Consider the following 26775-nt stretch of genomic DNA (forward strand, 5'->3'; position numbering starts at 1 on the left):
ACAACCATTAATTATGATTCATTTTCCTCTATCTGGTTTTTATACGTTAAAATAGTAAGAATTTTCTTTAGGAACAGCCCTTTGTGCTGTGGAAGACTAGATCATAATAGTTGGTTTGAAAATGAGAAAATCTCAGGTCAACCAAATTTTGAAGGTACTTTGTAACTACCAACAATTCTTGGCTAAAGATCTAGATCTGTGGGTAGCTTAAACTAGGCATCACCTGTTTATGACATGTGGGCAAACTTCTGCCTGCTCCCTGTTTGTAAAGTTCTTTGTGAACTCAACGATTTTAAACTCATTTATACATATATATGTGACTGCTTTTGTCGAATCATGGCAAAATTGAGTGATTGTGACCAGGAGTTTATGGCATACAACGCCTAAAATATTTGCAATTGGTCTTTTATATAGAAAAAGCTTACACAGTTTGATCTAGCTGTAATTTTTCATGTAATATATGTTTGTGATATGTAGAACTTTTCTTTTTTTAAATCTTGTTTCTGTTTTAAAATTAAATTATTTCACTTCCCTTTCACAAATATTTTCATTTGAAATCTTTTTCACAGGGACTAATCCCAGAGGGATGAGGTTGTGTGTGTATGGGGCGGGGGAGGGGCAGGGGAAGAGGAGAGTGGGGAGGCCCACGGGCCTGTCCATGCCAGCATTCTGTCCAGTGGGCCTGACAGTTCAGTGACCCAGCAGGCGGTGCTGTGTTGGAGTGGCCACCAAAGCCACCCCTGCTGTGCACAGGGACCAGTAGGCCTAGCGCAGTGTTGCAGGTGGTGGCGGCACACCAGTGCCGGGGGCGGAACGCGCCGTCTCACGCTAAGTTGTGCTCTCCCACTCTGAGCTGTCTCCAGCACCCTTTTTTCCTCAAGGATTTTTTAGCACAGAAGTGTTTACATGAATACTTGTTATTGTCATTATATTGCCTCCTAAAATGATTCGATTATTCTGTTTCCTCATTTTCCTGACTGAAAAATTCACTCATAGGAACTCAATATGGCCTCGTTGACTTTTAGTACTTTGGGCTCCAAAATAACCTTTCTTGCACAATTTTCTCATCTGATTTTAAAAATAAATGGTTTAAAAATCGTGTAGCTAGAACGTTGTGCAGTACTCCCAGATGTATCTGTGTTGACTTTAGTTGTTTTGGGGAGTTGGGATGTGTGGGCTCCCAGCTGGTGCTCAGGGGTACCGAGGGCCACTCCAAGCGATTCTTGGCTGGCGAGGTCAGTGTCCAGTGCAAGGGCTGGAGCGTGTGGTGCTCAGTGTGGCCCCTGCCGTGGGTGCTGCGGGTATCCTGGGCCCCATCGGTGCTCAGGGGCTCTTAGGCTGCTCCCAAGGAATATTCGGACTGTGGTGCTGGGACAGTGCTGGGAACTGAGCCCGTGTCCGCTGCAGACGTGGCAGGCCAGGCACCTTGGCCCACGCACTGCCTCTAGCCCCGACTCCAGTACCTTTTTAGTTACTGGTCAGTCCCTTTCCCCTACTCCTCAAACACTCCTTTATAGTGATGGTGTACCGCGCGTGGGCGGTGCGGCCCCCTCCCCCCTCCCTGGGCTTATTCCCGCTCCTGTACATGCTTCCACTCAGACTTGATTTATGTCTGTCTCTTGTACTCCACGGAAACCTTTTTCAGTAATTGTAAAGTTCTTTTTTATCAAGTAGAGGAGGTTTCTGGAATTATTGCACCTTTATAAAATTAAAGAGGCCTAACCCCATGAGTTAGGGTAGTGCTTCTTAACTTTGGTGCACATGAAACTAACTCAGAGAAACTGTTAGGACATACGCACTGGCTAGCTGGTGCTTCTCAGCCTGCAGTCTCCAGTCCAGCATTTGAAGCCCTCTAGGTCGTGGAGACTTTGATTTGAAGGCAAAAGGCTATGTGTCTCTGTAAGAGCACTTGCTTTGCATATGTGAGGCCCTGGGCTCAGTCCCCTCACCACAAAGGGGAAAGAAAACAATGTTTTTGAAAGCACAAACTATTTTGGTTTGTTTGGGGAGGCACATGTTGCAGTGCTCAGAGCTTACTCCTTACTCTGTGCTCAGTGGAACACTCCCAGTGGTGCTCGAGAGACCATATGGGCTGTGGGGGATTGAACCCAGGTTGACTGTGTGTGAGGCAAGCCACCTACCTGCTGTTTTATTATTGCTTTGGTTCTGTGAGGGCAGAGATTTTGGTTCTGTGGCTTAAATCTGTTTTTCTAAGAAGCTGCCAGGTTACTGTGGCGCTGTTTTGCCATGGGTCCTTGGAACATTCTTTGAATAGCATTGGTTATGAGAACCCAGCTGTCTTTAGCTATATACTTGTCTAGAAATTATGTACTTGCATTTCTACAATAGAAAATGAGTGGGTTTTGTGACCTAGTATATGAAGTCTGTTTCTCTTTAAATTTTTAACTAAGTCACGAGCCCTTAGAGTCCAACAGTACTAATTTTTAATGTTAAAAAGAGTTTCTTATATTGTGCCCCCAAGAGTATTAACTATTGGTCATGCTTTTGACTGGCACCGCAGTATTTTGCAAGTTCGTCTTTGTATGATATGTGCCTTTTTATTACTCCTTTCAACACTTTGACGCTAATATTTTAAAAGTGCTTCTTTTCTTGGGATGAAGATTTTCATTTGCTGCAGTTGATTTTGCTTGAATACCAGTTTCCCTAAATGGTGTCTTTGATCTGTCTTCTCTCTCCACGTTCCCAATCCAGGATGGTACCTTGTTTGACGGTCGGCCCATAGAGTCTCTGTCACTGATAGATGCCGTGATGCCCGATGTAGTACAAACGAGACAACAGGCTTACAGAGATAAGCTTGCTCAGCAGCAGGCCGCAGCTGCCGCAGCTGTCGCAGCTGCCACGAACCAACAAGGATCTGCAAAAAATGGAGAGAACACGGCCAATGGGGAGGAGAACGGAGCACACGCTATCGCAAGTGAGCCCAGACTTCTACAGAATTCCCTTCCAGAAGAAATATTCTGTGTTACAGGATGGTCTCCTCTCCGAAGCTAAAATTACACCATCTATTTCCTCTGTGTCAGCTCACTCATTTCTCGTAACTTGGATCGTATAATTTAGGTTTTTATTCCCAAGGCTTCGGAAATCTAGATTACTTTTATGAATTTTACTTTTTTAAGTGTCTAGAAACATTTTTTCCCCTACTGTTAGATAAAATTTGCATTTGATTTCTAAATAAAATTTGCAAGACTAGTCATTAGCAAATACAATGAAGCTCAGACATGAGCTACAAAGGCGACTCTCCTGTCATAGGAATGCTATCAGCAACCCCTACTGGCAGAAGCTCAGAATAGTATTGTAATGGATATGTTTAATTTAGACTCTCACGCCATGTTTGGAGTTTCAACTTTCGTAGTTGGTCTTTTACCCTCCCTTCATGTCTTACCCACTCTAACATATACATAAATGATTATCTTTTTAAAATAGTGTGGTCTGACTTAAAGGTCGGAATTTATTTTTCATGTTATAAGTATTTATGTGATAAGTATAGTTGTTATTATCAGCAAGTTTTAAAAATGTTACACTGTGTAGTATAAAGGTATATTTGCAGGTTAGGAATTCCTTCTTTTGCCCAGGATGCTAGTGGTGCCTAATGAAGCTCTCTGCTTGTTCCCCATGATGCAGATAACCATACTGATTTGATGGAAGTGGATGGGGACGTTGAAATCCCTCCTAATAAAGCAGTTGTGTTACGGGGCCACGAGTCTGAAGTTTTCATCTGTGCCTGGAACCCCGTTAGTGATCTCTTGGCATCAGGGTATGTTTCTCTAAGTAAATCTGAGATGAGTTTTTTTAAGTACTCCAGTGAGCTGTTTCTGCTATCCTTTATCTTCTGGTTTTGTCATTGCCTATTTGCGGTCATTTTGACTCTGTGAAGCTTTGTTAGTCTCGGAACTGTGTTGCTGTCAACTTACTGCTGTAGGAGTGCTCGGGGCTCCCAAATGGGAGAGTAAAAACTGCTCATCCTTGCGGTATTGATGATAGGATATAATGCTCTGATTCTGGGATACTTGAAAATATTGAAAATTATTGCATATTTTACAGGTCTGGCGACTCCACAGCAAGAATATGGAATCTTAGTGAAAATAGCACCAGTGGCTCCACACAGTTAGTCCTTAGACATTGTATACGAGAAGGAGGGCAAGATGTCCCGAGCAACAAGGACGTGACGTCTCTAGATTGGAATGTGAGTATTGCTAGGTGGTCTGAAGCCATCCATTTACGGTGTCCTTAGCACACCAGAGCACCAAGCTAAAAAGTTTTTTTGGTAGGACTCTGTCCATTTGTCGAGACATTTTAAAATTTTACTGCCTTAGAACAATAAACTGGGAGTCCCTGCTTCCACATTGAAAACAAAGGTGCGGGGGGTGGGGGGGGGAGGGAGAGAAGTCCAAGGACTGGCGAGCCACAGGCTCACACCCTGGCACCACTTGGAATCAGGAGCACTTGAGACACAATCTGGAGTCCTGCAGGGGATAACACAAAAGAAAACAAATGGCCCTCAAGCACTCAGACCAAGGCCCAGTGCTCGGTTCTTGAGTTAGCTAGCAGCACTAGTGTAACCTGCATTGAACTTGGGATCTACAGGTGTGGTGATCGTACCTCCGTACATGGAGACATAGAGGAAAATCAGTAACAGGCACACAGAGAGTCTAACTTCTAAATGTCTTGCGGGACAGAGCGCGGGGAGGCTCTGTAATGGAAGCATGCTTTCTTATTCTCGTTTTCCTGATAAAAACCTCACTGTCCATTAGGAACTATTGGTCTAGATTATTGCCAGACTTTATTTTAGTTGTAGGGGTTTTTTTTAACTCTTTTTGATTCATCATCTTTAGGGGTGACTGTGACTTATCAGAAAGTAGGATGTCATTGTTGATAAAGTTTCATTCTTTCAGTTTCACACATGACTAGCTGCTTAGCTTGTTTCAACCCCTATGATTGATCTGTGGAAGATTAGCATGTTTAAAGTTTCTATGTTTTTTTATTTCTTAGTGATTTTTTTCTTTCCTTATAACTGTGCATTCGTATTTTAACTTCTCCATCCCCAGCTGTCCCATTCTAAGAAGCTTTTTGGCTACAGCAGTTTTACCAAGAAGTAATTTTAGGGTCAGCTGCCTTCAGCACGTGTATACTTTCTTTCTCCTCTTGCCTGTGTTTAACAAGATCTTTCAAATAATCTTCCAGGTCTCGTGTTGTAGGAGCAGAAAGAGTTCAGAGGGCTGAGTGCTTTGCATGCAGAAGGTCCAGGGTAATAATAAACACCTCATGGTCCCAAGTTCTATCCCCAGGACCCCCCTGCTCCTCAAAGAGAGAATCCCCCAGGATGCAGAGCAAAATGTCACCCCCAGGCGCCACTGGGTGTGTCACCCCCCCAAAAAAAAAAAAAAAGATTACAACAGAAAGATAATGACTCCACCTTAAGTTTTCAGTTTCTGTGAAATTCTTCCAGAACTCACAGCTAAGTTTTTTAATTGTTTTAGCATTCCCTTCCAGAGTTTCTGGCAATGTTTTGGGGTTTTGTTTTGTTTTTGATTTTTTTTTGGGGGGGGGGCGGTTATTTGTTGGACCACACTTGGCATTGCTCAGGAATTACTCCTGGCTCTGTAATCAGGGAATACCCTTGGAGGACTCGGGTATTATATGGGATGCTGGGGCATCAAACCTGGGTGAGCTGCATGTATGGCAAGCAAGCACCTTCTGCACTGTTGCTCTTTCTACCCCAACCTCCAGCAACATTTTTTTTTTTTTTAGATATTTATTTATTTATTTATTTATTTATTTTTATTTAAAGAAATATTTTATTGAACCACCGTGAAAACAAAAAAAATACAAGGCTTTCAGGTTTAAGTCACAGTCAAATACTGATTAAACCACCATCCCTTCACCAGTGCACCCGTTCCACCACCAAGAACCCCAATACACCCCCCTCCCACCTCTCCCCCCATCTAAGTAGCTGATGATATTCCCATTATTCTCTCTATATATTGAGTACATTTCATATTTCCATACAGAACTCACTATTGTTGATTGGAAATTTTCCCCAACAATCAGGCCTGCTGAATAAGCATCATCTAATAATTTCTCTTCCTTGGCAAAGGTGAAGACTTTGAGTCCGCGCGGCCGCTATCGCGGCCGCGCGGTTTTGGGTTTCTAATATTTTAGCTCAGTTCACAGTCAAAATGCATGGCTGCAAGAGTCTGCTCTGGTGCCAAAATGGGTTAGGAGACCTCAGGATCACAGTCAGTAGGCGGGAGGCTCTGCTTCTCGTGCCGCGGCTCTTGGTTCATCTCTGGGCGGAAGGCGCGCCGGGAACACCTCCCCTCCCAGGATCACCTACAGGCTACGTCACTAAAGAAAGTCCTACCTCCTGGTGTAGGGGTCTTAGAGGGTGGCTCTCACCGCGTGGCTGCTGCCGCTGCCGCCATTTTCGCTCAGAAAAATGGGGTGGAGAGGGAAAAAAATCCCTTCCCGGGCTGCACGAGGTTGTAGTTCAGTTCGCAGTCAAAATGCATGGTCCAGCAACATTTTTAACCTCTGTGTGTGTGTGTGTGTGTGTGTGTGTGTGTGTGTATGGTTTCAAATTTTGAAAATAAAAGGTATATACACCACATTGTAGTATTTATTGGGCAGGGCAGACACCATAATTATGAAAGTAGGCTTCCCAGATTAAGACTTATCTATTATTATACTAATGTGAATATGAATGTACTAACTCCTGAGATTGCCCCAAGTGTGGGAAACTCAGCTGCATAATTGGTGGTGGTGGTGGGGAGGAGAGGTGGGTTTGAAGGGGATGTTTGCACTTTCTCCCAAGGGAGGTGGGATGGAAGAATTTTCTTGTTAATCTGGGTCTTTATTATGTTTTAGGTCAGTGACCTCCCAGACTAGGGCAGCTTGGCCCTGAGACCATATTAATTTAATGCTATTTGTAGTTCACACTGCTGCAAAGGATGATTGATGAATATTGGTTTGTTGAACTTAGGGATTTTGAACTTTATGAAACTATATTACTCACTATGAAATTGAATCTTCAGTTAAAGCAGAAGAATATTATCCTTGATTAATGGTTATTTTCAATGATGAAAGCAAACGCTTGTGAGATAACAGACCAATGAAGTATCAACTTCCACTTTCAGTCTTCCAGCTGAAATATTTAGGAACCATCTGTTTAAAGAAAATTTCCCATTGCGTATTATCAGAAAAGAGGCTGTTGCCATTGGCTTCAACGTGAACTTCTTCCTGGATAGAACTATTGGGGCTTTCCAAATCCAGGCAGATTTGAATCTATCTACGTGCACCCCCCCACCCACCCACCTTCATCTGTCACTTATTTGTACATCTAAATGGTCTGAGGAACATGACATTTTGTTTGTTTGTTTGTTTCAGCGTTTTACAAAAACGTATCAAGATGCTAATAAAATTTTGTGTCTCAAGTATTGTTCATCATTCGAAAGTCAGTCTGTTTAGTGTACAAATTAACTCGCACCCCAACAGAAAAGTTAGACCTTTCACTAGTGTCTTTTTCTTATACATTTATAAAAAGACCAGCATAGCAAGGGATTATTAACATCAGAGAAATTGCATATTTTCCTTAGTTATATGTGTGCTTCATGACCTATAAGATATTCGTACAGTTGCATGTGTGTGTGTGTGTGTGTGTGTGTGTGTGTGTGTGTGTGTGTGTGTTGCTTTTTCACTGATAAGGATTTCGTAACAGAAATGAATTAGCAGGAGAGAAACACTCAGTGCAGTTTTAAAGATGTGTTCATGTGAAAGAGCACTATTGTTTGGAGCACTTGAAACTAGAGGGAAGAGATACCGAAACTTCTGTTGGGGATGAAATGTTTTGGAGAAGGGTGATGTTGGCTTTGCTGCAGCGAAGTAGGTGCCACTGGAAGGTTGGACAGGAGACCCACAGCGACCCCAGCACTGGCTTCCTCATCGCGATGGGCGGTGCTGCCGAGGCTCGTGGCACTCACTGCCAGACAAACACTGAGGTGCTGCGCAACAGAACGGCAACTCATCTGTGGCTGTGCTTAGGACGTGCACATGAAATGTTTGAAAACAAACGCCTTTCTAGACTGTGTAATTTAAAGAAGTGTGTTTCTCTGACAGAGTGAAGGTACACTTCTAGCAACTGGTTCATACGATGGATTTGCCAGAATATGGACTAAAGATGGTAAATGAAACATTTTTCTGTTCATTTGTTGTTGCCAGTCTGTTATTTTGTTGTTGTTGTTTTGGGGGGGTCACAGCTGGCGATGCACAGGGGTTACTCCTGGCTCATGCACTCAGGAACTACTCCTGGGGGTGCTTTGGGGGACCATATGGGATGCTGGGACTTGAACCCGGGTCAGTCGCATGCAAGGCAAATGCCCTACCCGCTATGCTATCGCCCCAGTCCCCTAAGTTATTTTTTAAAGTTTAGAGTAATTGTGTTTTCTTTTTAATTCTAGGTAACCTTGCTAGCACCTTGGGGCAGCATAAAGGTCCTATATTTGCATTAAAATGGAATAAGAAAGGAAATTTCATTCTAAGTGCTGGAGTAGATAAGGTAAAAAGCACATTCAACTAAGGTTTTTTTTAAGTTAATTTGTTACAGATTATAATTGAAAGTCATCATTTTCTATGCATCCACATAATAAAACATTCACATTTTAGGTATTTAAATGTGAATTTTGTGATAGTGACAGAAATGCTTTCTGAGATTTTTCTGTCAGTCCTGAGTTTATCAGAGGTACTTAATTCTTCAGCTTTATGACGACTCACTTCTGCTGCAGTTGGAGTCACGGTGCATGTCATACCTCTGAGGCTTCTGCTTTTTTCTTTCCGTTTCTAATGGGTCTCATCAGTAACTCTGGCTGGAATGATTCCTTGGGAAATATGTCTTAGAAGCAGTCTGTTATCTGAACTCCTAGGGTTAGTTGCTAATGTAAGAAAATGCAGGACCTTACCCAGGAAATAGCTGGTGTCCTAGAGCCTGTGCATAGGGGGCACTTCTGGCCCCCATGCCCAGGTCATGGCCCCCGAAGCACCACTCCCCCGCCCCGCGTTGCTGTGAGCGGTCACTGCACAAGACTAGATGCGGGTTACTCCACCCCAAAGCTAACTGGATTGGTAAGAAATGAGCTCTTAAAAGTACAGATTTTAAGGTTTGGGGTTTTTTTGTTTGTTTTTTTGTTTGTTGAGGTGGGGATGGTGTGTTGGTCGTACCTAGTAGTGCTCCTGTCTCTGTGCTCCGGGACTGCATGTATGTGAGCACCTTAACCGTTTGCTTTCTCTCCTGGCCATAATTAAAAAAAAATTTTTTTTTTATTGAATCACTTCGAGATTCACAGTTATAAAGCGTTCATGATGGGGTTTCAGTCATACAATGTTCCAGCACCCATCCCTCAGTGTACATTTCCCACCACCAGTGTCCCCCATTTCCCTCCACCCCCTCACCCCCAGTAGGATGATTTTTTTTTTCCTCCTTTTTGCTTTTTGGATCACACCTGGCAGTGCACAGGGGTCACTCCTGCCTCTGCACTCAGGAATTACTCCTGGCAGTGCTCAGGGGACCATATGGGATGCTGGGAATTGAACCCGGTTCGGCCACATGCAAGGCAAATGTCCTGCCCGCTGTGCTATCACTCCAGCCCCAATAAGATGATTTTTAACCAGGGAAGTTCATGCTCATTGATTATTGAATGTATTATCACAAGGGAAGTAGGAAAATAAAGGAAAGGAAAATTAAGAAGGCCATAAGTGGGAGAAAAAAGCTTTGCTAATGTCTATTGTACAGTATTTTACACCCAAAGTTATTATAAAATTACTAATGGGAGAATATTAAAAGAAAATCTCAATGTCCATTCAGGTTTATATATTAAATTCTGTTATAATTTAATGGACATTGTTTTAAGTGTTATAAAAATTTAAGCTGTCCTTTTAGTGTAAATGTGAGCTAAAAATTTTTGATATTGAATGTTATCTATTTTTATTAGTCAAGATTGTGCCTTAAAAACTATATATCTAGCAGTATCTTACATTTTTGTAGTAGATTTCCTTAAGAAATATTATGTGTGATTCTTTGTAAATAACCAATAATTGTTATTTAAAATAAGTTTGTCTAAATAATCATCAAGTAAAAAATTATAGTAGTAATAATAGTAATTCCTTAACCACTAGATGAATAAGTAAATACAGCCTTTCTTTTGAGATAAAGTGTATGTTACAGATTATATTTGCTCTTATTTTTTATATTGCCTCAATATAGAAATTTGCTTGTACATTGCTTCAGTATGGAAATTTAATTTATGTTTGTTGATAAACTTGATAAACATTTAAATTTTTGACAACTTGTTTTCTTTTCCATATCAGACAACGATTATTTGGGACGCACATACTGGTGAAGCCAAGCAACAGTTTCCTTTTCATTCAGGTGAGGTGAAAGAATTTATCTGAGAATTGGAACCTTGTTCTGCTTTTCTAATTATGCTCTTGACAGCCTATAATTCACTCAGAGTCTTGAAATATTGGGCTGGGTAGACGCACCGTGGGTAGGGCACTTACCTTGCTTTCTGCTGAGCTGGATTTCCTCCTTGGCACCACAAGAATGATCCTGAGTGCAGAGCCAGGAGAAAGCTGAGACGGTGAGGTGTGTCCCCAGAACCAATTCGATTATTTCCTTTTTCTGAAGCAAAGTAGTTTTTATTGAAACTAGATTTAGGAGGAGACATGTGACGCGATAGAGGACGCATGTTCAGGAGAGAACATTGGCCTTGCCACCGTGGAAGAAGTCAGGAATGGTCCTGATCAATCAATCTGATAATACGTATTACCTGGTTCTGTTACTAGGCCTAGTGATTACATTTGTACTTGTAAGAGGATCTCCACGCATTTTCTTTAGGTGTAACATGAAAGGCTCTTGCAGCCTGGTGCCATTAGGGTCGGTATTACTTAATGATAAGACTGGAGATATTTTTAATTAGGAGGCTTGAATGTCATTTTCACCTTCCATATGCTTTAAGGCTAATAAGTCAGCCATTTGCACCTTTCTGAGCCTTATTTTCTCTATCTGTATGTGAAGGATATTAGTCATGCCTATAAGGATAAAATAATATCTCTGAAAGTTCTGTACATATTTTTACTAATTTACATGCTTTCTCGTCACTTTGGATTGATCACTGTATCACTGTCATCCCCTTGATCATCTATTTGCTCAAGCGGGTCCAGTAATGTCTCCATTCATCCCAGCCCTCAGATTTTAGCAGCCTCTCTATACTCTTTCTTCCCAATGGTGCCACATTAGAGGCTCTTCAGGGTCAGGGGAATGGGACCCATCATTGTTACTGTATTTGGCATGTGAATACGCCAGCACCACGGGGAGCTTGCCAGGCTCTCCTTGCTGGCAATAAACTCTCGGTAGCTTGTCAGGAGAACTAGGCTATCAGATATTGTGCTGGCCGCATTGCAGCCGTGCAGTTCTGGGAGCTTGGTTTTGTTGTTGTTGTTGTTGTTGTTGTTTGTTTGTTTGTTTGTTTTTGGGTCACACCTGGCCATGCACAGGGGTTACTCCTGGCTCTGCAATCAGGAATTACTCCTGGCGGTGCTCAGGGGACCATATGGCATGCTGGGATTTGAACCCGGGTTGGCCACATACAAGGCAAATGCCCTACCCACTATGCTATCACTCCAGCCCTGGGAGCTTGGTTTTATAGTCTCTGGATGTTGGCCATTGATGGGATTACATGGCGGCGGGGTGGGGGTGGGGGGACAGTTTCTGGGTGTGACCACCTAGCTACTGGAAAATGTGGAATCTGGGTGGAAGAGGCCCAGTCCTGGTCTGAGCAGCCTTGGAGATCTTGGCCCTGGGTTCTGCATACCTGGGTTCCTCTGCCTATTCCTTCATGTGTGGGGCTCATCTGAGCATGTCTTCGATGGAAAACCCAATGTTCTTTAAACATTGATATCTTAAAGAGGTTTGTCTTTTAAGAAATAAGTTGTTATTTAAATCTCTCTCTCTCTCTCTCTCTCTCTCTCTCTCTCTCTCTCACACACACACACACACACACACACACACACACACACCCATGTGTCCTCTTCTATAAGACATACTGCCATGCACATTACAACCTGAGGAATAGACAGCTGGATTGTGGTATTTACTCCCTTCCATTCTAGAACGTTTGTTCCTAACTGTAGTAACTGATGTTAAACTGGAGCAAAATGCCTAATGACTTAGAACAGTGATTTAAATATTACGTGACTTAATGCTTAAGTTTTGTGGTGGGTGGGAAGAGTTTTGATCAGAAAGATAACTTAAGTGACTGTTTTCAAATATTTGGTAACATCATAAATGATGGTGCTTACCATCTTTATATAAAATTGAAATTAATTAAGTGACTTATGCTGTCTTTTTTTCTTTTTAGTGTAATTAAATAAACCAGATAAACTACAGAATGATTTTTTGTTATCATTGTTCTATGGCATTATGTTAAATAGTGCAGCTTAATAAAGCACATTACATTGTCATTTTGTTGGTCAGCGTTTACTTTTCATTCTCTAGACCTTTTTTTTAGTCCTCGTCAATATAGAATTCTCTTTGTCGTCTGCCTATCTATTTCTTTAGATTTTGTTTTCATTTGGTTGTTCACATTAATTGATTATATTCAATATTTCAACACCAATCCAACCACCATTACATTTTCCCATACCATTATTTCAAATTTTCCCACCACCTTTCAAACCTTCTTGCCAGGGCAGATGCTAGATAATGTATTTTCTATTGCTTATTATGAATATCATGAGAGTGGCAGGTGCGCGATTCTGGAATTCTAAAATTGCAGATGACTGGGGTCTGGAGACGTGTCTGTAGTGAGCCAATCCTTCCGAGATTCGTTCGTGAGTCTCTGGATCGAGGCCATCAATGCCCATAAATGACACCCGGAGACAGTTTGTGGGTGTGACAGCAAGGACCCTGAAGGGGCAGGGAGATGGGAAGGGACGATCTGTCCCTGCCACCATGTGGCCTGGAGTCCTAGTCCTTGAACCCGAGTACCTGAGTTTTGTCTCTGGAAGCTCTTGGGCACTAGGGTTTCATCTGGGGTGGGCAGAGAGGGCCCACCCGCTCCACCTGAGGTGCCTGGTGGAATCAGTTCCGGACCGGGTCTGTAGAGATCTCTGGCGAGCTGCTGTCTTTCGGGATTCACTGCTGGGTATCTCTGGCTATTTCATCTTAAAGCTTCTACCTGCCAGGAATAAGGAAAATTGAAATACATTGTGTGTGGTGCTACAGTTTTGCTGCCATATAGTATGCACAGTGTTTTTTCTGATGGTGCTCTTGGCGTGCACGTTCCCATTTCATTCAGTTCTGTCTCCAATCAGATGAGGTTCTACAAAAATAGGAGTACACTTTTGTATGTTTTGTACATTTTGGGCATCCATTGTATTCTCTTGTTCCCCTTTGTTTCAAAACACTTTTTAGCAAGACTGTATCTTTGATAGAGTAACATGTCACTAGTATGACAGGCTATAATGCCTCTTATTTTTTCACAACAGTCCATTTCTTAATTTTCTCACTCCTTACCTTGCCTGCTTCAGAGTTCGTGTTTACTCATGGATTCTTTCCCGCCATGCCATTTTGCTTCAGATTATTTTTTGATGTATATTGACTTAAGCTGAAGTGTGGATTCTTAAATTGCACAGTATTCATTTGGTCTGGCATCTTTTAGTCAGAGAATGATTTTGATGTCCTACATTTTTAAACAGTGATACTCCTTTCAATTTTTAGTGTCCCGTTTTATAATTTTACCGTTTATTTATTCACCTCTTCAACCAAATTTTGGTGTACCCAGAGTATATTGTGTCTTATATATTTTTCTTTATGTTTCTTATCTTTTGAGCTTCATGAACCTTTTTATAGTTTTATTTTGATTCAGAAAGTGTTTTTATCATTTTTTTGTTTTATGTTTTTCCCCCCAGAGCATTCCTTTCCCCACACTCCCATCTCATTGTGATATTTTTATTACCTGTTTATTATTCTGCTTGACATCCCACAATTCACTGATACTCCATAATTTTGGGGGGGGGGTCTTTACAATCTGGGGGATCATTTCTGTGCTTATCTTCAAATTCATTAGCCTTTTCTTCCTATTCAGTACATTTTCAATTCTTGAAGTTTATTTAGGTTTTTGTTCTATCTTCAATGTCTTCACTTAAATTTTGAACATATGGTTTGTAATTAGGTTTTAATGTTTTTGTCTCCTAATCCTAACATACAAGATTTATATCAGTTTCAATTCTTTTTTTTTTTTTATGGTCACATTTTCCCTCATCTTTGCATGCTGTCACTTTTTTATGAAAAGTGAGACCTTGTGAATTTTACTTTCCAAGTAACTGAATATTTCTATCCTATAAATATTTGTGAACTTTGTGAACTTTGTTCTTGGATCCAGCTAAGTTACTTGAAAGTGATCTAATTCTTGTTCATAAGACCACCTCAGTGTAGTCAAGTCCACAGATGCCAGGCCCATAGCTCTGACATCGTACTCCGTGTGGCAGATCTCAAGGGTCTTCCCTCTCGATCAGGCACATGGAAAAGACGTCAAGTCTCGTCACTGTTAGTCGGCATAGTATTGCAAGTCCCAGCCATGGCAATAGGAAAAAGAAATCAGAGACGCTCAGGCTGGAAAACAAACTTAACCGTCATTCTCTGTAGATGACAAGACAGTGTGTGTGAGTGGAAGACCCTGCTTCACAAAACACCTTTCAGAAATAATATAGTAAACTAATAGGCTACAAAACCAACACCCAAGTTGCTGCTTATTTGTATACACAAACCGTTAACTAGAAAAAAATGAATTTTTTTCTTTTTTTAATACTCTATTTACAGTCGTTTTAAAAATTCAAGTACATGTGAGGATCAAAGGAAGTTGAAAGATTTACATATCAAAAACTTTGTCCGTTTTTAATAGAAGAGGGCACAGAGAAATGGAAAAATATTCCATGTTCACAAATGAGAAGAATTGATATCATTAAAATGGCCATGCCAGCTGAAGCATTCTGTAGGTTCACTGTAGTGCCCGTCAGAATCGCAACAGCATTCTTCAAAGACGTAGTACAAACACTACTAAGATTTTTATTGAACCATAAAGTAGAAGAGGATAAGAGGCATTGTGTTGCCTTATTTTACACTGTACTATGAAGCTGTCGATTTTAAAGCAGCAGGGTACTTGGAACTTTTATTAATTGGCTGTGAAACCACCTGCCCAAGTTGATCAAGAATTGCTGAAAGGCTGTGGGCCCCCTTGAGCATCTCCTGGAATACATAGAGTAAAATAAAGTATAAAATGCTCTTTCTCCTTCCCCTGTAAGTTTCCCTCCTTCCCCCACCGGTTTAAATGTTAAGGACAGCGTAGATTAATGAAAGTCAGGATTATAGGACATAGATGTTTAAATCTTAGTTCAAATGTTAAAGATAAATTAAAGTTATATAATCTTGGGCAATTTAAATTTTCTTAGTAATTCTTAGGTTTATGTCTTATTGATCTGAGGGTCATGGGGGGGCATACGGGGTCGTGTTCAGGGACTCTTCCTCCCTCTGTGCTCAGGAATTGACTCCTGGCAGTTCTCAGAGCAGTGTTTGGCGCTGGGGACTCAGGTCAGGGCGGCAGCACATGCAAGGCAAGTGCCATTCGCTCCTGTGCTGTCCCTCGGGCCCTTCTTGGTGTCTCTTATAATGAGAACGGCTCTCCCGTACGGCCTGGGTAAGAGTCCAAGTTACGGTGCATATGCCTTTTTATCCTAAGGTATGCGTTGTACTTAGATTCACTTTAGGATTGTTAATGTGAAGTCAAGATATTTGTGTTTTTAGATGGTATCAATGTCTATTGTATCTTTTTTCTTTTTTGGTAGTAATTAATATTTTTATTCATTTTTTTGGGGGGTGGGTTCCCCAGCAATGCGCAGTGAGTCCCAGCAGTCTCCTCAGTGGCGCTTGCGCAGCAGAGTCAGGCGTTCCCGTGCGTGGCCCCAGGCAGTGCTGGGGCCGTCAGCTTGCACAGTACGCATGGTTGGCCTTTGTACCTTCCAACCAAGCACAACTCAAACATTAATCGTACAACTAAAGTTACAAGGTGTCTGGCCACCCTTAATTATTCTTACCTGATCACGTAGTTTGTGCTTTTTTGAACCTCCATGCTATGTTTGTTTGCTTATTACTCTCTTTCTCTCAGCCTGTCTAGTATTTCGCAGACAGTTCTTCTACCAAATAAATACACTGGCTCACATATCATGACGTCTTTGAATTTAGAGCATTTTATTATAATTTTGTCCTCTAAACCAATTATGTTTTCCAGCTCTTTCCCTCAGTCTGTTAAACTAGAACAGTTATTTGTGGAATAAACTTTTTTGAAATAAACTATTTTTGAAATGGTGTCTTGAGTAATACTTATTATAGAAAAATGAAAGTGTAGTAATTAGTCAGATCCTAAATAGAAATGGAATCTAAACTAAGTATTCCAAGAAAAAGAATTTAATACCATGTAATAGTGGTGGAGGTGTTGAAGAAACATGGGGCAACTTGGCATTTAACAATTACAGGTAACTTAGAGAAGAGGGCAGGGTTCAAATCCCCAGAGAAAATTGGAACCTTAGGTGAGGGTCTGCCTAGCCAGAGGAGAGCCAGCCTGAGGTAAAGGGAAGAATATGCATGTCTGTTTTCTTCTCTTGCCTCTGTTGTATGAATACATTTGGGAACCCATTGGCAGAGAATCCAGTTGTTACTGTGCACGAGTAAGCTACCTGCGCTATTGAGTATAGCAGGGCAGAGAAAGGTAAGGAATAATCCTGTGAGCAAGCTGATGAGCAGAACTCCTGTCTCTACATGAGTCTTAGGAGTTGTGACGTGCACATTAACAGCAGACTACATGGGTGCTGATCAAGCAAAGTTAGTCTCTTGGTACTGGCTGATGGAGGTGGGAATCTCCCAGAAGCAAGACCTTCAGCAAGTCATTTGAGTGGAGGAAATGCGTTAGGAAGCCTTCCCTAGGAGAAACAGGAGAACCAGGCTGGGGAGGAGCCAAGGAAGGGAGCGATTTTGGGAACTGGATATGCGGAAGCGGAGGAGCTCTGCGAGAGAGCGAGGAGACCTGAACGGTGTTGAGCAGCGTGATGCTTAGGAGAAGGCTGGAGATACAGCCTGCAGTGCACCTGCCATGAATGGTCCATCTTGATGTTTCAGTTACGAGAATTAATTCTCATGATTCAGCTTTTTGTGCAAAAGTGAATTTGTGATTCTCTTTGTCCACTAATGTATTTTTCATAAGGTTGCCTGGGGAGATTCAGTATGGCATGTGAAGTCTCAAATTCTTTTCTTCCACATAGGAAGTTTCTAAGAAATGTTTATTGATTTAATCCAGGTAGTGACCTCATCCTGATTTTCCATTGTTGAAATATTTTTTTTTTTAATTTTATTGAATCACCATGTGGAGGGTTACATAGTTCTCAGGATTATGTCGGTTATACAATACTCAAACACCCTTCCCTTCACCAGTGCCCATATTCCATCACCAACCCCCACAGTATACCTGCCGCCCCCTCCCACCTCCCCAGTCCCCACCCTTGTAAGTGATAAGTTTCACTTCGTTTACGCTTTATCTCGATTACATTCCATGTTTCAACACACAACTCACTACCGTTGCTGGGGTTTCCCCCAAAAAAGAAAAAAGACAGTCCTATTGCCAAGGAAGCATTTGATAGTTCTCCATTGCTAAGAATATAGAGATATTAAGTCCCGCTGTTTGTTACATAACTGTTCTTTTTCCCCCCTTGCCCCGAGCCACCGTTCACGCCTGTTTAGTAATCGCCACGCTGCCTGACAAAGGGAAAAAAACCAAAAAAGATGGTTATTTCCCGTCATCAGCCAGCGTGGGGCTCTGGCTTAGTTGATAGTCTAGTAGAGTGTCTGCAAGCAGTTTCTGGAACCAAAGGTATTGCGCTGGTATCGGCTCCGGCTCGAGATTCCACCAGCGTCCCGCTGTTCCATGTACATAATTTTTCCCCTTATATCCCATTCCCACGCCACCAGGTCTGTTTGCTTAATGGACATCACACTATGGTTGACGCCACGCCGTGTTTCTTCCCGAGAAAGAAGGATATTTCTTCTCAGCCGGTGTGGGGATATAGCTTAGTTCAGTCTAGAGAGATGGCTACCACTTTGATTGCCTTCAATATTTCAGCAAAAGACTTACTATTCTTGTTAGGATCTCCCACAAAAGTCCGACCCATTAAAAAGGAACCATTACATATTGCTGATGCTAAGATGACATTAGGTCGCGTGGCAGCGGCTGCGTGGTTTTGGGTTTCTGTATAAAGTCCAGGGAAAGTATAACCAGAAATAACATCACTACAAACTTTTACCCTTTTATGGTGCTCATAAGATGGAGAAACCTAGAGAGAGGCTCGGCGTCTCCATTTTGCGCTCAGAAAGCCGTGGACCCTGCGCTGTGCTCAGGAGGAAGGGGTTGAGAGAGAGAGGTTAAAAGAATTGGGGAATGCCCGGTTTCCACTGTCGCAGCCTGCCATGGGGTCTCCGATCCCATGCCGGAATTAGTTCAGTGGGCTGCTTGAAGTCCAAGGGCGCTTCCTTGGGCTCTTCCATCATGCTCGCTCCGCAGCAGGGCCAAAAGGGCTCCATTGTTGAAATATACCAAAGCAAATTTTTGTATTTTGGGGGAGGGACTTGGGTCACAGCTGGTGGTGCTTGTGGCTTGACTCTTGGCTTCGCACTCGAGGATCACCTGGTGACCTCAGGGAACTGTATTGAGTGCCAAGGATTGAACCTTGGTCTCCAGCCATGTACGAGGCAAGCACCTTAGTGGATGTGCTATCACCCTGGCCTCAAAACATTTTTTAAAATTTTGATTGTATACCAGGTACTGTAGATATTTGAGCATATGCTATCCCTTGGTTGCTTCATTTTCTATTTGATTTTTCCTTAGCTAGTGAAACCAGTTTCACCACGTCCTATAGTTGTATTTTTAAAAAACTGTTACAGTTCTAAAATTTGTGATTAGATTTTCCTCTTTGAATTATCAATATCCTGATTCTTTGGTTTTCTTTTTTCTTTTTGTTCTTTTCCATTGTTAAATACTTGCACATATCACTGTTTTGCCTATCTGACTGTGCGTGAAATCTGTTGTTTGTTTATTTAACATCAGTATTGCTAGTTACTGTTATTTAGACATAAGGTAATTTTATATTTTCTTCTCAAAATGCAGTTTTTGACCTACATTTTTGGAAGAGATTATATCTCTAATAAGAATATGCAGCTATCCTGTTTTTTTTTTCCCTTGTTACTTTAAGCTTTTGTTTTAAGTTATAAACTTCTTTTGTAAAGGGATTGAAAGTAGGATTTATGTTGCCAAAGCAGTCATAGATTATGTGTAAACCAATACTCTTGGCTGGTTGTACTAAAACTTCATCTTTGCACACTGAAATCCTATTTTCGTGCAATTTCCATGAACATAGTTCATCTTTTGATCACATACTTTCTCATCAAAATTTGTGTCTGTTGATTTTTTTTTCTCCTTTCCAGTTAGTTGAAATGTGAAAAATGTTCTTGGCTAATGGGCCATAAATCCATTAAATCCAGTGTTTTTGGTAAATTCCTACTGCACAACCCAATTACGTGGTATCAGTACCTTGATTCTCACTGCTAATTATAGAGGACCTTTGCACCTTGCTGCAGGGGAAATGAAAAAATATTCAATTTTATCAGAACTAAATTAAGTACTAAATGCCAGCCAACTTTTGGTCCTCTGAGGCATTTTGATTCAGTAATGTAGATTTGAAAAAAGTCACTTGGAAGAAAATGTATTTGCAAATCATCGCAATATTCAATTACCAGTTGATAATGGAAATATAATGAGAATAGATAATGGGAATGAAACTTGCTCAGTGCAATACTTGTTTGACTTGTAAATTAAAACATTAATTCCAATTAAAATACATGATTTCATTTGATCTCCATAATAGCACTGTAGCACTGTCGTCCTGTTCACTGATTTGCTTAAGCGGGCACCAGTAACGTCTCCATTGTGAAACTTGTTACTGTTTTTGGCATATCGAATAAGCCACAGGTAGCTTGCCAGGCTCTCCTAGAGGGAGGGAGGAATCGAACCCAGATCAGCCTCATGCAAGGCAAACGCCCTACCCTCTGTGCTGTCACTCCATAATGTCCTTAGATATTAAAAACTTTATCCCTGTTTCCTAGATAAGAAAATAGTAGGAGAGGGGCTGCAGTGATAGTACAGGTGGTAGCGCATAGATGATGCAGTTTCGATTCCTAGCACCCTAGGTGATTTTCCAGACTCTGCTAGGAGATTCATCCCTGAGCACAGAGCTAGGAGTAAGCCCAAAGCACTTCTGGGTGTGGCCCCAAAATAAGACAAACCAAAGAAAACAAAAAGAAATGACATGAGCCTTTATGTAACTTGGTTAGGACTCATTAGTTACCAAGTAACAGAACCAAAACTAAATAAATGTACAGTATCATGTTTAAGTGATCGTTTCACAAATGAGACACCAAGAGTGATGGTGTTGGTAGGTCACAGAGTAAGCTCTCATCCCAATCTCCCGTGACCTGACCAGGGTACTTTCACTGTTCATCACATAGAGACAGATAAATGGAAATTTATTCATGTTTGTGATGATTAGATACCATTTTTTAAAATTTGTATTTTTTAAAGTATATAGAGTAATAAAAAGTATCATGATTGCAGTCTGCAAATTAATGCAAAGCTCCTCTCTTTTCTCTTCCAGCACCAGCATTGGATGTTGATTGGCAGAGCAACAACACCTTTGCTTCTTGTAGTACAGATATGTGCATTCATGTCTGTAAACTAGGACAAGACAGACCTATTAAAACATTCCAGGGACACACGGTGAGAATGTCTTTCCTTCTTCCTCCCTACTCTGTTAAAGTGATTCTGATAGTTTTATGTTTCTCAGTTATTTAAAAATTGTATGTTTAGTTTTTATGAAATAGCCTAGTATATAAAATGAAAACATAAACATTTGCTGTCATTTTTAGAATGAAGTAAATGCTATCAAGTGGGACCCAACTGGCAATCTCCTGGCCTCCTGTTCTGATGACATGACTTTAAAGGTAATTAGTAGTGAAAAGTAATAGGAAGAAATATCACGTATCGTTGCTTTTTTTTGAATAACATTTAAATATTACTTCTAGATTTTTGAATGCTTAAATTTGAGTGAAGACTTACTCTACTTTTATAATTGCTGGTCATCAACATTTATATTTTCTGAATGCCCAAGATATATGACTAATGCAAATAAATTTTGTTTAAAAGGATGGCTCCTTGATGAGAGCACAGTGCTGGTCCAAATTGCCTTCACTATTATGAGTCATAGTATTAATGGAATTAAGGATTCTTTGCACACAAAAAGACGGTGATTAATAAGTAATGAAATCTTCATGGTACTTGTAGATTTGACTGAAATTCTATGAATTGTATTGACTTGATGCAATTTAAGTACATATTGATCTCGTTGGGGAAAACCGATAGCAGGAATTGCTTAGTGAATGAGCTTAGTTTACACGTCAGAGTGCACATCTCATCATAAATTAATGTTTTTCTTGTTACATGGCTAAAAGCAAAATAAACACTTTGCACCTGTGCATTTGAAATAACGCAGGAATAAAGCATTTTGGTAATGTGGTAAATTGTGGTAAAAAAAATAACCCTATACTGACTGAAACACTGTTATCAATAACCTTGTAAACTGTGGTGCCTGTTTTTCTTTAGACTAGACCTAATATTAATTTCCAGAATTATGCTTTGGTCTCTTTCCTACTACATAATAATTCTGTTGAAAATAATTTTATTTTTGACTTTGCAATACTAATGACTATAGTCAAAATGACTGCTACAAATAGGATAATCATGAGGGGGAAAGTACATAATTTCTGCCCATTGAACAAAGTGAATTTCTGCCCATGAACAGAGTGTAGTGTTAATAACCTGGTGGATTTTTCGTACTGGAAACATTCTTTTCAAACCTATATTCTTAGAATCAATGCTTATAAAAATGCCTTTCTTAATTTTTTGGCTTAATTTATCTTGCCTGCCTATATATGTATGGTTATAAAAACTTTTTAAAAAATTTTAAAACAATATGGTGTTTATAAGAATGAAAGTTGCTAGAGTCTAGTGTCGTTGGTAGATCGAGCTAAGGGCCTAAACATGAACTAGAAATTGCAAACTTTTCTTTATTCTGAGAATGATAAAAGATTATAGAATTTTAAAACAGAAACTAGATGGATGGGTAATGTGTGGTGGAACTGTTTTCTGAAACCAGGAATGCCAGGTCAGTGAGAAGTTTGATTGGTGGATTTGAGTCATCCACATGATGGCGCTGAGGAGTCAGGTGTTTGGAGAAGAGCTCTAGGCTCTAACGCTTTTGAATTCCTAGCAAATGCATCGTCATTTAGAGCTGTGGGCACAGAAAAAATCAGGTAGAAAGTATAGAGTAAGGTATTGGCCTTGCATGCGACTACAGTGTCCATAACCCTGGACCTGACTTGAATCCCTGGCACCGCATTTGGTTTCCTCAGCACCATTATCCCTCTTAAAAATAGTCTCCCCCCCCCATACACACACACACACACACACACACACACACACACACACACACACACACATACACACACACACACACACACTTACTTTCCAATTGGATTATTCCATTTCAAGGTAGATAATGGGTGGAGGAGTAGTCCACATTATTAGTGTATTGAAACGGTGAATATATCTTGATATATTAAACATGATAATTTATTATTTTCATTAGTTATCTTGGAGAATCACGGCAAAGCCTGGCAAGCTCCCCGTGGCATATTCAATATGCCAAAAACAGTAACAACAAGTCTCAAAAATGGAGACATTACTGGTGCCCGCTCTAGCAAATCGATGAGCAACCGGGTGACAGTGATCTTGTAGAAAGTGAGGCCCAGCTAATTTTTGTTAGCAGTTCACTGTGGTGTCAGTATTTGGCAAGGTTGTGTTAACAGACTTCCCTCTCCAGGGTGTCCATATGAAAATGCAACTCAGGGAAGGCTTATTTTTTACCATTTTAACTGTACTTATTGCTTTATTATTTTTCATAGTTTGTTATGTATAAATAATTTACTTTAGATTTCTTTATGTTAAGAACACTTAACCTGGGCCAGAAACCCTGCTTTGCGTACAGGAGGCCCAGGTTGGGTCCTGTCACCACATGTTCTCGCCCCTAACACTGAGCCAGGAGTAGCCCTGAGCACTACTGGTTGAGACTCTCAAACAGGCAAAAAGAACGCTCAAAATTCCTACTCTTATCATGGATTTTAAAACCTGCAATATAGTATTGTTATCTGCAGGCATGCTATTCAGGCGTGCTGAAATACTGAACTCTTTGATTTGCTACCCCGTGTCCTGTCAGCCACCATTCTTTTGAATCAGTTGTTTGCTTTTAGTTTTGGGGGGAGGTTCTCCCAAACAGTGCTCAGGAGGCCCAGGGTCTCCATTCGCCAGTTCTTGGTCAACTGGTGCATCAGTTCAGTGCAAGGGGCCTAGGAAGCAATACTGCAGTGCGGAGATACGCCGACCACCTCAGCATTCTCCAAGATTATGTGGCGGTGGTGCTGGGGAACTGTGGCGCTGGACTCACACCCAGGTCTGGGTGCAGGCTCACCCGGCCCTGACCGCTTAGCCTCTGCCCCCCATCAGTAGAGCTCATGGAAATGTACTTGCGCAGTGTTTGTCTTTAAGATTCATCTGGGTCAATTTATTCTTAATTTGTAGAGCAACACTAGTTTGTTCTTAATATCTTGGCCTTTGTGACTCACACAGTAGTGAATAAAGGACTGACAGTCCCTCCTGAGATCCTGATTTCAGTGGTTTTGAAAAAATACCCAGAAGAGATTGTTGGAACATGTGGTTTCATCTTTTTTTTTTCTTTTCTTTCTTTTCCTTGCACTAGGGGTGTGTGTGTGTGTGTGTGTGTGTGTGTGTGTGTGTGCGTACATGCGTGCTGGGGGGGGGGTCTTTTTATTTTTTCTGTGTTTTATTTTTAATTTCTTAGTAGCCTGTATACTGTTTTCCGTTGAGGCTACATACATTTTATTTACTCACCACCTTAAACAAATTTCAACAACCGCACATGCTTACTGTCTTTATCAAAGAGGAACAGAGAAGCTCATTCTTTTCATATTTGATTAATTACTTAAGGAACTTAGTGAATGTCTCTCTGTACTATCTGATACTAACGGAAGAAATCTTGCAGAAAGACCTGTAATTCAGTATTCATGCCTCATTCTAATGAACATTTGAAAAGATTTTAAAGTGAATTTGTCATTTCTCAAAGAGATAACTATTAAGTTTATCTTACATTTAATTTCCTTGCAAATATTCCTTACTTTATTTTATAAAGGTGTTCATGATGATTTGTTACATTCAGTATACCACATCAGTCCCACCACCATCGCACCTTTTCACAACCATTATCTCCAATTTTCCCAACCACGTCCTAAGCCTGCCCCCTCAACAGGCCCTCAGTAATTTCTATTATTAAAAATAACTTGCTAGAAGAATGATCAAAAAATGTTTCCTTAGAGGAAAGTTAATGAAGTGTGTTGCATCTCACCATGAAGCCATTAAGTCCTCGTGTAAGAGATTACTGACAGTTTGTCACAGTTAAGCCCTCTGTGTTTCTATTTTGTTAGTCAGGATTGGTTAGCTTCTACATCACATGCATCCAACCTGATGTGCTGCTCCTAATTTATCAGTGCTGTAGTTTCAGATTGTCCAGGAACTCAGAAAATTTTAATGAGGTGATGTGGCTGGAGTTAAAATTTTAACCCAGTGGCATCTTTGGGGTGTGTGCGTGACTGTCGAGGCTTCCAAATGTACCAGGAAATGGTGCAAGGTAGCCCATTCCTACTCTGTGAAAGCCTGGAAATTTCTGTCATAAAACCTACGTACCTGAGTTTTTCAACAGATTAATTTCTGGATGAGTTTCTTCCCGAGTGGTGGAGTTCAGAGGGGGCGTGGCGGTGACTGGGGTATAGATGCTCTTGGCTGCAGGGGCTCTGTTCGGGCAGACTCTGGGCTCACTGCAAATATTCTTTAATCTCTGAAGTGACTGTTGTGGCTTGCCACTTCTGTACTGGAAAGGTGCTATTTTGAATTTTCCCTTTGTTTGAAAAAATAATGTATTTCCCCCCTCCCATTTTATTTAGATATGGAGTATGAAACAAGACAGTTGTGTCCATGATTTGCAAGCACATAATAAAGAAATTTATACTATTAAGTGGAGTCCAACAGGGCCGGGGACAAATAATCCAAATGCCAACCTTATGCTAGCAAGGTAATGCTTCTGTTTTATTTCTTTATGAATCATTTACAAATAAAGCTTCTAATAAATGTGACATGAAATTAGGGAAGTGTATGGAATGGAAATAACTCAAAATAATTTTTTAAGATGGGAACTTTTTTTCTTTTATATTTTAATTGAATCAGTGAGATACACAAAAGTTGTCTATGGTTGGGTTTTCGTCCTACAATGTTTCAGCACCCATCCATTTTAATGGGTACTTTTAAACAGATTAGTTTAGGTCAAACTAAGTGTTATATTTGGAGATAGCAACTGTTTACTGATATCAAATATTACAACTGAAGTCCTTGAGCTATAGAATAATAAAACTTATTCAGCATTACAAAAACGCGAAGTAGAGAGGGTGGCTAAGGGACCCCTTTTCTACATTGATGGCTGGAGGCGGACACCTGGTGAGGGTGTGGTGCTAGAATAATTCAAGTATGAAGTCCTACTGACAACAGTTTGTAAATCATGGTGTCTAAAATAAAAATGAAAAAAGATAAACATGATTCATGGCCCAGAGATGTGGCTAAAGTAGTAGAATAGACACCTTGTGTGTTTGAGTCCTGGAGTTCAACCCCAGCCCTCCATGTTGTTATTCAGGTATAGCTGGGTGTGGCGTACACAACACCCATAGATACTGTCAATCCAGTTAGAGCCATGGATCAGTACTGGATCAGTATGAATGAATTATTCAAAGAGCAGAAAAATGTAATTATCTGATTTATGTTTATAAATTTAGAAATTTTGAGAGTGCTTTAAGGCTGTCTTTATACCCCTAAAGCTTAATCTTGAGACAGTTTCTTCCTGACAGCAGCTTCTCACAGGGAATGTGTAGTTAGTTACTAGGAATGACTAGATGTGTATGTTATGATCAACTGAGAGTATTTCGGTATTTATAAAATCACTCTTTTTCTTCCTTGTCAGTGCATCCTTTGACTCTACTGTTAGATTATGGGATGTAGACCGAGGGATTTGCATCCACACTTTGACGAAACACCAAGAGCCTGTGTACAGCGTAGCTTTCAGTCCTGACGGCAGATACCTGGCAAGTGGTTCTTTTGACAAATGTGTGCACATCTGGAACACACAGGTATGTATATTTAAATAGTCGAGTCTTACATTTAGTAATCAAAACTTGTTGATATAAATATTTTCTTTGAATGTTTTGAACAATTTGGTAGACATAAAATGTGAGTTTTAGATGTATTTTTTTTGCCTGAAAAAAGTTACTTTTGAAGGAGCTTATAATGTGAATAGCAAAGGTATTAAAAGATAAGATTTATTATTAAATTAAAAGATAAGATATCATAACAACACACAATTATAAAATGCAGACTTAAA

General features: G+C 40.6%; 1 protein-coding gene across 4 annotated transcripts in view; it reads left to right on the plus strand.

Annotated features, from left to right (window-relative positions):
- The window catches only part of TBL1XR1 (TBL1X/Y related 1), a 169665-nt gene that overhangs the window by 132065 nt on the left and 10825 nt on the right, over positions 1 to 26775 (plus strand). For 3 of the 4 annotated variants that reach the window (XM_055126367.1, XM_055126368.1, XM_055126370.1), the window contains 10 exons: positions 2713 to 2935; positions 3643 to 3775; positions 4063 to 4204; positions 8134 to 8197; positions 8475 to 8572; positions 10378 to 10438; positions 20821 to 20942; positions 21092 to 21166; positions 25295 to 25422; positions 26359 to 26524. In XM_055126367.1, coding sequence (XP_054982342.1) covers positions 2713 to 2935; positions 3643 to 3775; positions 4063 to 4204; positions 8134 to 8197; positions 8475 to 8572; positions 10378 to 10438; positions 20821 to 20942; positions 21092 to 21166; positions 25295 to 25422; positions 26359 to 26524 — 1212 coding nt within the window. Of the gene's footprint in view, positions 1 to 2712; positions 2936 to 3642; positions 3776 to 4062; positions 4205 to 8133; positions 8198 to 8474; positions 8573 to 10377; positions 10439 to 20820; positions 20943 to 21091; positions 21167 to 25294; positions 25427 to 26358; positions 26525 to 26775 lie in introns of those variants that run through there. The other variant, XM_055126369.1, reaches the window with a different exon arrangement.

The sequence above is a fragment of the Sorex araneus genome, chromosome 2, assembly GCF_027595985.1.
Source record: "Sorex araneus isolate mSorAra2 chromosome 2, mSorAra2.pri, whole genome shotgun sequence".
Lineage (NCBI taxonomy): Eukaryota > Metazoa > Chordata > Mammalia > Eulipotyphla > Soricidae > Sorex > Sorex araneus.